This window comes from Mesoplodon mirus (assembly GCF_964341445.2).
Source record: "Mesoplodon mirus genome assembly, chromosome: 3".
NCBI lineage: Eukaryota > Metazoa > Chordata > Mammalia > Artiodactyla > Ziphiidae > Mesoplodon > Mesoplodon mirus.
In genome coordinates, this window is record NC_138978.1 from 143,643,910 (window position 1) to 143,655,953 (window position 12,044).

The 12,044-nt window shown below is 49.2% G+C and overlaps 1 protein-coding gene across 2 annotated transcripts; it reads right to left on the minus strand.

Moving 5' to 3' along the window:
* Window positions 1-713: 713 nt before the first annotated feature.
* NENF (neudesin neurotrophic factor) lies at window positions 714-11,432 on the minus strand. 2 transcript variants are annotated; one of them, XM_082612720.1, is made up of 5 exons: window positions 11,318-11,432; window positions 11,068-11,275; window positions 3,316-3,376; window positions 2,221-2,324; window positions 714-1,261 (listed from the first exon to the last, which is right to left on the minus strand). In XM_082612720.1, exons 2-5 carry the CDS (start codon window positions 11,242-11,244, stop codon window positions 1,085-1,087), a joined length of 519 nt encoding a protein of 172 aa, XP_082468846.1. In that variant the 5' UTR covers window positions 11,245-11,275; window positions 11,318-11,432; the 3' UTR covers window positions 714-1,084. The 2 variants fall into 2 exon arrangements, with proteins under 2 accessions (XP_082468846.1, XP_082468847.1); XM_082612721.1 differs by lacking the exon at window positions 11,318-11,432 and having other exon boundaries at window positions 11,068-11,279.
* Between the last annotated feature and the right edge of the window lie 612 nt (window positions 11,433-12,044).

A 12,044-nucleotide genomic window follows, 5' to 3' on the forward strand; every position in this document is an offset into this window, starting at 1 on the left:
GACTGTCCTGCGCATTGCAGGATGTTTAACAACATCCCCGGGGGACTTCCCTGGTGGTCCAGTGGCTAAGACTCCACGCTCCCAATGCAGCGGGCCCGGGTTCGATCCCTGGTTGGGGAACTAGATCCCACATGCCACAACTAAAAGAAAGATCCTGCATGCCACAACTAAGATCTGGTGCAGCCAAAATAAATAAATATATTTTTTAAAAAGTCTTTAAAACAAAACAAAAACAACATCACCGGACACTAGAAACAGTAGCATCCTACAGTTTTAACAATCAAAATTTTAAAAATAATAGCTCCAGACATTGCCAAATGTCCCTTAGGGAAGAATCCTACCCTCAAAAGGGATTTCCTTATGAAATCTGACCTGAGTCCAGCGTGTTGCATGTGCTTCACCATCTTTGGAATGACCTCCAGGGCAGGCTCTGCCCACACTGGACCCCGGCCCTCCTCACCACCTTCCAGCTGCAGAAGGGGCTGAAGCCAGTTCATACCATCACTCTCCTGGTTGTGGTGTAACGCCAGGCCCTTTAATAGCTTTCTTTCTCATTCTCCACCCCTCCACCTAATGCACCCCATTTCTGCCACATCTCTTGGATGCCCCTGCTGCCCGGCCCCCTCACAGGCCGGGGAGACAGAAAGCAGGCCAGAAGAGACAAGGGGTGCTGATGAGGCTCCAAGGAGAGGGCACGTGTGGAAGAATTCTCCTTTTGTGAAAATAGGAAGTTTATTTTGGTGCTTTTTCTAAAGTACACATGGTCATGGTAGAAAACTTGGCAAGTACAGAGCAATATAAAGAAGCAATAAAGGTCACTCCTAACTCCTCTGCCCCCACAGCCCACGTTGACACCTAGGAGGTGTCCCCCGTCAGCGACTATTACCTCCCTGGCTGGTGTGCAGGCAGGATACCTAGGTGGGTAGAACACTTGACCAAGGGCAATAAAGGGCATTCAGTGTTCCAGGTTAAACGTCTGCTTTACTCAGATCCGGTGACCAGAGGCCCCAGCAGCCTCTTTTGCAGGAGAGTTTGCATCTGAGTGTCTCCCTGCCTCACCCTCCCAAGAACGGTCTCCTGCAGATCAGAACTCGTCCTTTATATCGAAATGGGGCTGGTCTTCAGGCTTGAAGTCCAGGTTGGGGCTGCCGTCCTCGTTGAGGATTCTTCGGGCTGTGTAGCCAACGATGGGATATTTGGCTTTGTACACTTTGGTGAAGACATCATCCAGGGATTCCAGCTCCTCGGCTGTGAGGCCCGTCTTGGGGAGAAAAGCCCAAGAAATACAGGGGTAGGAGTGAGTGACTTGTGCTTGCCCCCGGCTTCTCGCCAGCCCCTACCCCGACTTTACTCGCCCCACGTCCCCTAACGCGAGGGAAAAAGTGTATCAGAAATCAAATCGTGGACAATTTTTTCGAGATAGCCCTGTGTGTGCATGTGTGTTGCGGAAGTTACACGCGGGGGGAGCAATGGCTGCACTGTGTTTGTGGTCTGACTGATGTAGGAATTAAGACTCCAGAGAACCCCCAGCCTGGTCGGCGCTGGGGGGCGCTCTGCGGTCTGCAACCACCTCCTCCTGCGCGATAAAGCCCCCTGCCCTCTACACTCCTCCCCTTACAGATTTACACACCCTTCCCCCCCTCTGTAGTTTCTTGATTTGTTTCTGTAATGTTGCAGCTTAAGAGTGTGACTCACCTGAGCACAACGGGGGGTGAATGCCAGCCTTTCTGTTGGGATTACTTAAGACCCCGAAATGGTTTTTGTTAATGCTATTTTCTCCTTCACAGACATATGAGCACGGCGGAGACTCTGCTCTCCTACCCTGTTCCTCCCCTGAGCTACCGGGAGTGGCCTGGAAAGCGGGTCTCAGAGACTAACAGCAAAGCTATCAGAGGCTGGGGGGTGGCAGGTGCAGACTGTCAGGGGGATGGGGCAGCCAGGGCAGGCTGGAGCCAAACTCTGAAGATCAACAGAGTTTGATCTCAAGTTCACAAGAGTTCACACTTGACTCTGTAGGCAGTGGGGAGCCGCGGAAGGTTTTTGAGCAGGAGGGGCACAGGCAGATATCTACTTTAAGAAAACAACTGGCTACCTCTGGAACAGTAAACAGACTAGTTAGGAAGCTTTGCTACTGCCCAGAGGTGGGGCGTGGGGAAGAAAAAAGGCCGTGGCCAAGGAGGTGGGACAGAGGCTTTGACAGAGGCTCATTATCTGGCTCACAGTGTCGTGGGTGAGGTCTGCAGGATCCAGGGACATCTTGGCCACCCCTCTGGTGGAGTCCTTCCCGGTCAAGGCGTTGTAGGGGGCTCCTCGTCCGTAAAACTCTGTAGTGGGGAGGAAGGAAGAAGATGTGAGTGCATGTGCACAGAGCAGCCAGGAGCCTATACACGGCAGGGGGTGGGGCTTCTGAGACCCCACCCCACCCAATCCTGCAAAGGCTCGGCTGAGGAGAGGGACATCAGTGAGGATGGGAAGTCCAATAAGCCACCCCCAGCCTTCCCACTGGATTCCGCTAATTCAGAATATGGAATAAGTGACACATGCTGGGCTGAGAGGTGATTTTTTTTTTTAATACAGAATGAAAATAATCCCTTAAAAATATTTAAAATGTAAACAAGAGGGACTTCCTACTGGTGGTGCAGTAGGTAAGACTCCACGCTCCCAATGCAGGGGGCCCAGGTTCCATCCCTGGTCAGAGAACTAGATCCCACATGCATGTTGCAACTAAGAGTTCACATGCTGCAGGCGAGCCACAACTAAGGAGCCCGTGAGCTACAGCTAAGGAGCCCGCCTGCCACAACGAAGACCCATTGCAACCAAATAAATAAATAAATATATTTTAAAAATGTAAACAAGAAAAATGTTCTGTCTTCCTAAATGTTCATGGAAGCCAAGTCTACTTCCATACATCTTTTGTTTGGTATCAAATAAACAATGAACCATTACAAGACTACTTCCACGATATCAGTTGTAGTTTCCACTAGGGAAAACGTGAGATGGCACTAAAATGTTCTATAATGTTCTATGATCACGACTCTTTGCTAAGTAATACTTTTCCTCTCACTGCTTTATCTAGGTTAAATCATCCAGTTTGACTTTAATTCTATAGGCAACAGGCAGCCATGGAAGGCTTTTGAGCAGAAGCATGACATCATTAGAAAAACACTGTTGAAGTACCTCACTGACAAAGATTGTGAACTCATTCTGGGGGGAAAAGGACCTGCCTAGCATTCCCTCCCTTCCCTCACACCTCCAGCACCCACTCAGGCTGCCACGCTCCCCAGAGGTAAGGATTCATAAAGCCAAGCCACTTACCCTTTCCAGAAGTGACATCGAACACCACCCCTTTGACTGCCATGTAGATGGGCTGATCTTCCTGGGAAGCAGGAGAGAAGCTGTGAGGAGGAGACAAAGAGCCCAGCTCCGCCAGTTCAAGTGAGTAAAATCTCTTCCCATCACAGCCGGTTCAGAGGGTGGCAGGTGAGGTTACAAGCCGGTCCTCAGGGAGCTCGCTGCCCCACCTGTGCAATGTCATGCCCACTCACAAAAATCTGGAAAAGTCATGAAGCATCATGACAAGCCTATGGCAATACCTTTCCCAGGAACTGAAGCAACTCCGTACAGATAAAAACTCAAAAGAATATTAAATGAATTACTTAAATCAGTCCATGGGACTTCCCCGGTGGTCCAGTGATTAAGACTCCATGCTCCCAATGCAGCGGGCATGGGTTCAATCCCTGTCTGGGAACTAAGATCCCACATGCCTCATGGCATGGCCAGGAAAAAAAAAAAATTAAATCAATCCAAATTTCATCTTCATCAATGTACATACATGGAGGTAATCAGTGTAAATGATCTATTTTATATCAATATTTTGCTTCCTACAGGTAATATTAGTTCATACAAACATTTTCATGTATTGAAATAACCAAAACAGCTGTCACTTAAACAGTTCTATCTTATTTTAGTGATACTGTGTACCTGTTTGTATAGCTATTCTATTTTGGATCATTTCCAATTCCTGAGAACTATAAATGGCAGCATTACGAATATCTTTCTACAAGTTACTTTCTAATTTGTTGAGTTATCTCCTTGAGGCCTATTTCAATATATTGAATATAAGTAGATGAACAACATAATCACTTTTTATATTTTATCAGTTTGTCCTTTCAAAAAGCCATTTATGGTGCTAGAAATATACAAGCAATACTGTTTCCTTGCAGTTCCTTGGCTTTTACACTTTATTTTTTGCTACATTCCTGGGTATACAAAAGGAAAGATAGAAAAAAATGTAATTGCCAAGCGACAGATAAGGACTCTGGAGGAATTTTAAGTTACAATCAGAAGGGGCCTTGAAGATAATCTATCTAACACCTTCGTTTTACAAATGCACCTTCATCATCCAGGCCTGGGGAGATTATGAGACCTACCCAGAGTCACAGAGCAAATCAGAGGGAAAGCAGTTTCTGGAATCTGGAGCCCAGGAATCCAAGGCTCAGTCCCCTCTCTGGCCTGCCCCACCAGAAGGCACACAGCACGAGGACAGTGCACTTGCCTGGGACCAGGAGAGGGTGGGTGTCCTGGGAAATTCATTCAAAAGACCCAGGGCCACGAAGACAGACACAGGGAGTGAGTAGGTTGGAGGTGCCCAAATGTTAGGGAACCAGGGGAGTCACCTGCATCAGTGAGGCAGGGCCTTTATCTTTCCTCTGGGTCTTGGGCTTGCTTGGCCATCTGGCCTTCCTCCCTACCTGTGGCCAAGCAGGGCCAGGAGAGAGTGCCTCGGGAGCTACCATGACAAAGGGATACCAGAGCAGTGCAGCAGAGGAAGGAGGGCCTCTTCCACGCCTGGGAGAGCCCTGGAGCCTGGGTGCAGGCAGGAAGGCGGGAACTCCTGGGCCTCCAGCACCCTCAGACCCTGCAACAGAGGCTGGGGACAGAGCAGAAGTTCCTCACCGGTGACTCTTCTTGAAAAAGAGAGAAACTACTACAGATGTTTTCTTCTGCAGAAATACCTGGGCCCTCCAATGGTCTAAGGCCATGTTTTTCTAACTGCATTTGGCATTGGTAACATATTAGTGGGTCATGGAATCAATTTAGTGATTTATCAACAGGCTTAAAAAAATGAAACAGGAAAAACAAAGTTCAAAATAGAGCAGAAACTAGAAAACATCAGAGTGCTTCACACATAGTAAGAATAAGCATAGTTTCATGGCACTTTTGTTTCAGTTGTGTGTGTGTGTACACCAGGGTAGGATGCAAAATACATTCCTTAACACAGCCAAAACGTCTGCAAGCCGTCATTTTATTATATAATTAGAAAGGGTGGTTTCACCTCTTTACTCACCTGCCTCTATCCAACAGCCTTCACTGTCTGTCTATTCTTTATTGTCTGTCCAGAATGATTCTTTCAGAAGAAGTACAAGTCCTACTCTTCACTATTAAGTTTTAGAAAAGCAGAAAACAAATGTCACCCCATCCCCCCTTAGTACAGATTCCAGGGAGAGCTGGTGAGTGAGCACAGACAAATTCCATTTACAAAGAATAACCCTAAAGCCTAGAGGGGCCTTTGGCAAGCTCAGGGTCCAGGGTTGCCCTAAGTAAACTCAGAAGGTAAACAACATTTCTGGTCATGCTTGCCCTCTGATACCTTCTTCTTAGCTGAACCAATATACCCCCGAACAGGTCACTGCCTGGAGTGATGGAAAGGGAGGCTCTTGGTGGTTCATTTCGTTTGTACAAACTGGAGAAAGCACAGCCTGGTCCACCTCTTTTACACACTAGCTGTGTAACCTTGGGCAAGTTACTCAACTGCCCTATGGCTCCTTCCTCACCTGAAAAATGAGATGATGATAATAGCTCCTTCCTCACGGGTCATCATTAAATGATTTAATGCTTTAAAGTGGTTAGGACGGTGCTTGGCAGAGTTGGCTCTATATTAAGTGTTTGTTAAATACAGACATCTGGTCCCAGGCCCAGAAGTCATGCTGGGAGTATGGGGGCAGGCGGCCCTCCCCTCCCTGTATTTGGTATCCTACGGTGCAAGTAAGGCAGAAAACATATTTTCTGAGGATAGCAAAAGTCAGTTTTGCCCTTGGAGGGTGGAGGATGACATTCGCTCCGGACCAAAGAGAACCCTCGAAGTCACCCCAGCCGCCCTGCCCCAAAGCTAACTGCTTCATGACATCTGCTTTCCTTAATAAACTAATCCTCCCCCGCCTTTTTCCTCCATCGCTAAGGCAGGGGAAAATAACATTCACGTGCCATTGACTCGTCTCCGTTGGGGAAAATTCTGCAGATTCCAGCATCTGACATACAGGTTAGAACGCCAGCAGCAAAGAAGGGATATATACACCTCTCTCCCACCAGTCCTGCCACACATTTATTGCCCGAGGAAGAACGATGACCAAACTCATGAATGGCTTGTGATTTATGCTGTTTTTCTATTCTAAAAGCTCGATGTGAGGGTAAGTCATACAAGAATATTATTTTGATCATGTTGCCTGGGCTGGGCCCTCAGCCACTCATGCTGGTTACTAGAGGCCTATAATTCAGGACAATTAATATATTTCAGGTGTGATCAAAGGTAGGCCAGAGAAATTCATATTTACTGAGATTCTACTGTGATAGGTTCTCTCCATATGTTATACATGTTTACTTATACTAACGTATGTCACTTAGGTCAATGTTTACAATGACCTTCTGAAAAAGGTATTACTATACCTGTTTTGTAGATGGAGAAACTGAGGCTTAGAGTTTAAATAACTTGCCAACAGTTCCTCTGCTGGTAAATAAATAGCCAGAATTCAGACTCACACCTGTTTGATTCTAAAGCCCTTCCCGCGACATTCGTCCTTGTCGAAAACTTGAACGCCAATCTTTGACCTATAATTTGTAAACAGTGAAGCCCTGCTAAAAGAACAGCTGATGTGACATGGCGAAAGCTGCCAATGAAAGCGTGTGATCAATATCTCTAGTTATAAGGGCAGCTGAAGAAATCAGGGTCCACAGGAAGGCCCTCTGGACACATGTGACCTTTCTCAACCTACGTTCATTTTTGTTCAACATGCTTACTCTGTGATCTATGTGTTATCTACAGGAAAGGTCCCTAAGATGACCTCCTCTTTGCAAGCCTTACTAGGATTACTGGGAGAATGGGCTTTGAAGAGGCACCGGGGAGGCCGGATTTCAGCAGGTATTCCAAGAGGACTAATTCATGCCAGAAGCACACGTGTAGCTATCTTCACACTCCCACGTGGGAATGATTCAGGGAGCCACACTGTGGATCACTCTGACAACCTAAACTGCCCCAAAGGGATAAAGTAGCACAGGGCCTCGTGCAGTAGATCCAGAACACAGTAGGTTCGGTGAAAGACACCAGCAGCCGGGACCCCTGTCTTTCGTGATTTCCAATCTGAAGCATCCACTGAAGATACTAGGCAGCTTCCTGTCGGGGTGCCCGAGCTCTCACCACAAACCAGGCAGCAGAATGTGGAACAGGTGGGTCTGCCTTGGCTCTCGTCCAAAAGGAATATAACAGAAATGAGAATTCATAGCTAGTTGTTTCAGAATGACTTGTTATACAAGGTCCACAATCCCATAGCAGAAACCCTTGGGGGTCAGATGTGTTTTGGAATTTAGAATTTGTCAGATTTTAGAAAGGTGCTAAGGGGCACATGTCAGAACACCTACCGGGGTCTGAGGCGGCACCCCATCGTCATCTATATCAATATTTCCACAGTAAAGCATAAACATGAATATTCACACTAAGTAGGATAAATAAAGACTATAAATAGACTCACGTAGCTCCAACAAGGTTCCGTCACCAAAGGAGTTCAGATCAGGCAGGGTTTTGCTGTCAAATGACGTAAAAAAAAAAACCTTCTGGGACTTCCCTGGTGGTCCAGTGGTTAAGACTCTGCGCTCCCAATGCAGGGGGCACGGGTTCGATCCCTTGTTGGGGAACTAAGAACCAGCCTGATGCACAGCGGTGCAGCCAAAAACAAAAAACCTTCTGCTTTTCAGAGCTTATTTGATTTCTGAATTGCATAAGAGGATTATGGGCCTGTTATAGTGCCTCTTGTTTGTATCTTTAATAATAAGCTAATAAAAATAATAGCAGCTAACATTGATTAAGGCTTACTATGCTAAGACTACACTAGGCCTACTACGCTATGCATTTTGCATATCGCCATCTAATTTAATCCTCACAAAACCCCCATGTAGAGTAGGAACTCTTATCCTGTAGCCATTATCACGGTCAGTTTTATGTGTCAATTTGGATAGGCGACAGTATCTAGTTATTCAGCACTTATCTAGGTATTGCTGTGGAGGTATTTTGTAGATGTGATTAACATCCACAATCAGTTGACTTTGTGTAAAGGAGATTATCCTGGATAATCTAGGTGAGCCATCAGTTGAAAGGCCTTAAGAACAGAATTCAGGTTTCCCCGAGGAAGAAGAAATTCCACCTGTGGGCTGCAGCATTGCTCCTGCCAAGGGTTTCTTGGCCTGCCCTTCCTGACAGCCTGCCCTATGCATTTCAGACTTACCTAGCCAGCCTGCATGATCACATGAACCAATTCTTCCAATTAAAAACATACCTATATATATATATATTTTTTCCACTGGTTCTGTTTCTGGTGGACCCTGATTGATAACAAGTACCACAGATGATAAAAGAAAATTGAGACTCCAAGAGGTTTAGCTATTTGCCCAAAGGGACTCAAACCCAGATATGAGTCAAAGGCATAATGCTCTAATTATACTATTTGTATAATGTATTATACAAACGGTAACACTTCTGAGAGTGAAAGGTGGTGCTATTAATAATTATCCCAGGGCTTCCCTGGTGGTGCAGTGGTTGAGAGTCCGCTTGCCGATGCAGGGGACACGGGTTCGTGCCCCGGTCCGGGAAGATCCCACGTGCCACGAAGCGGCTGGGCCCGTGAGCCATGGCCGCTGAGCCTGCGCGTCCGGAGCCTGTGCTCCGCAACGGGAGAGGCCACAACAGTGAGAGGCCCGCGTAGCGCCAAAAAAAAAAAAAAAAAATTATCCCAGGACAATGGCATAAACCAGAACCATCTAGGACAAACCTCGGCACAGGGCAGCTCTAACCAGCTGCACTCAACTGCCTCTCTCCTCTCTTACTCTCTCTGTCTGCAGACATCCTCTGGGCACCACACCCCAAACAATTCTTTCCTTAACCCGCTTCCATCTCAAGCCTCCCTCTCCCCTTCTGGCAGTTGAGTATCAATCAATATCAGCATAAAAAAGCCAAGGGTCTTTTCTCAGTCCTCATCCTGAACCCTGGGCATGGTTGCTGCATGCAGTCTCCACTAGGAATTCTCTCTTCCCTTGGACTCTGTGCTGGGGGTCGCCAAGATTACCCCCCATTTGGAGATTCACGAGGACTCATAGAACTTAGCATATAATTGTACTCAGAGCTATGATTTATTACAGTGATGTAGTAAGAGTCATAGGGGAAAGGACACAGGTAGAGTCTAGAGGAATCTATCTACTGTGGACTTCCTTACACTGTCTCCTCCCATGAGGGGCCCCACAGAGCACATTCTTTCCCCGGCAACAAAATGCAGCAACACGTGTGCAATGTTTTTGCCCAGGGAAGCCCATGAGAGACTCAGAGCCCAACGTTTTTACTGGGGACCGGCCATGCAGGCCCTCTCTGCCTAGCAGTGTCCAACGTGAATGCACAGTTTGTACGAAGAGCCCAGAGTTAGCCACCTTTATCTGTTAGGGAAATGCAGAACACCCTGGAAATCCAGACATCAGCCAAGGCCTTTCTAAGGACTGTGGGCCTGTTATGTTAACTCTTTTCTGCACAGGTTCCCTAACCCAGTACCATCTGGTTCCCAGCTGCTCCAAAAGATGGTGTCCCTTAACATCCAGTCACATACCTGTCTCCCTCCTTCTGTGTTCTCAATGACTCAGGCTTCTAACCAACCTCTCTTTACAGTGATTCCCAAACTAGCACCACTGCCTAAGGGCCAGGTTTCTAGATCCCCCTGGAGAAACTAGTCCAGCTAAGGCTACTTAACTTGGGGGTTAGGGAGCCCACACCAGAGGGTTTTAACAAGAGAATATTAGGTTCCTTCCTTGTTCTACCACTAACTGGTGGCATGCCTCAGTTTCCTCACCTGTAAAAGCAGGAGGTTGATCCCTATCAACTCTGAAATGCTACTCTGAACTCTGAAATGTAATTCCCTGATTTCCCCACCAAACTGTTCCCCCCACCTCCTGATCCAGTATCAGCTCCATGGCCCTTCCCATGTGCAGCATCCTGTTCCCACACTCCAGGGCCATCACAGTGGGCCCCAACAACCCGAATGGTCAGATGGCTGTGAGGAATATCCTAGACACGTCCAGACTGCTGACCGATGTGGACCGAAGTGGGTGCGTCTGGGGGTGGGGGTCGTCTTTGTCTCTAACCTCCGATCTCCCCCCCGCCCTCTCCCCCAGCTCTGGCTCAGCCTCAAGAGCACAGCCATTAAGAGCCAATGTGAGGAGTCGGCTGCAGAGGGGCCCGGTAAATGAGGAAGGCAAAGTGCAGGGAAAGTTTGGATCAACCCTGGACCTGCCCCCATTCCCGCCTAACCCAGGGAGCAGGCCTTGCTTCCCTCTCTCCCTCTCCCCCGACTCCCCCCGGAGCAGGCATAAGTGTGTGCCCGCAGCTGATGCTTACATTGACAACAAAAAAGTTTTGAGGTTCGTGTACAGACCGCCAGCCAAAATGCGTCTCTAGGAAACAGCTCGCGGGAAGAGAGGGAGAAGCGCTGGGTGGAGTGCTCTGGCTGGGGAAGGGGGAAGCAGGGAGCCCCGAGTGCTGGGGACCCCCCCCTTGTCCCCAGGCGGCGATCCAGGCCTGGAGAGAGGAGCCCTGCCGGCTTCGCGCCCAGCTCGGAGCCGGGGCTCCGGGAGGGGGCGCCCGCCGAGGCCCGCGCCTCTCCCCGAGGCCTCCCCTCGGCGCCGCGGCTTCCCGGGGTCCCCGCCTCCCTCTCCGCGAGGCCCGACTCGGCCCGGTCCCTGGGCCCGCGCTTCCCCGCTCACCTCCTCCCCGCCGTAGCGGGCCAGCTCCTCCTCCGTGAAGAGCCGCACCGGGGGACCCCGCTCAGCAGGGCGCGGCGCCTGCCCGGCCCCGGCTGCGAGAAGCCCCGCGGCCAGCGCCAGGACCAGAGCCAGTGCGGCCAGCCACTGCAGCCGCCGCCCGGGCGCGGGGCCCGCCATGGTGAGCGCACCGAATCGGGCCCGGGGCGGCCTGGGCGGCGGGGCCCGCGCGCGCGCGCGCGCGCCCCGCGGCCCCGGAACCCCACCCCCGCGCGCCCGCCCGGCGCCCGGAGGCTCCAGGGCCGGGAGTCAGGAGCCGGACTCCGCGCCTTCCACGCGCTGCGGGGTGCCCTGGGCCACTGGGACGCCGAAGCCGGAAACTTGGAGCTAGGATTCTGGGGGCTCCCGCCTCCAAACTGCGCACTGAAAGTTGCGCCAAACAGTGGCGTCTGTTACAGCAGTTCCTTGATTAGGTACAGAGTTGACACAGCCAACATTCCAGCACCTAGGAAGAGAGATTTATAACCTAGGACCCCAACTTTATTAATTCACTTTTACTTTTGGCTGATTTTTTTTCTTCCCAGTTGTGTTTAAATTTCGAGTCCCCAAAGGATTTTTGCAGAGGGTAGGGCACAAGACATGCACTGAAATAATTATAGCTAACATTTGTGCAAGGATTTCTTCACTGATTTATTCAGCAAATACTTTTTGAGGGCCTCCATATACCAGGTCACTGGAGGCACATCGCTGAACAAGACAGACCCACGCCCCATGGAGCGTGGATTCTATGGGCGAAATAGACAAACACGATACATAAGTAGTATGTTAGATGGTGATGAATGCTAGGGAGAAAAATAAAGTGGGCAAAGGGATAGGGAGCATTGGGAGTTGCAATTTTAAATAGGCTGACCAGGGAAGGCCCCAATGAGAAGGCAGTATTTGTATGAACATCTACAGGAGGTGAGGGAGGTAACCTGGGG

Coding starts and splice junctions, on each gene's coding strand:
- NENF (XM_082612720.1), bottom strand. CDS start 11,244: ATGGCGGGCCCCGCGCCCGGGCGGCGGCTGCAGTGGCTGGCCGCACTG. Junction 3,377..11,067: donor CCCGCTACGGCGGGGAGGAG/GTGAGCGGGGAA, acceptor CCTGCTTCCCAG/GAAGATCAGCCCATCTACAT. Junction 2,325..3,315: donor CGATGTCACTTCTGGAAAGG/GTAAGTGGCTTG, acceptor TCCCCACTACAG/AGTTTTACGGACGAGGAGCC.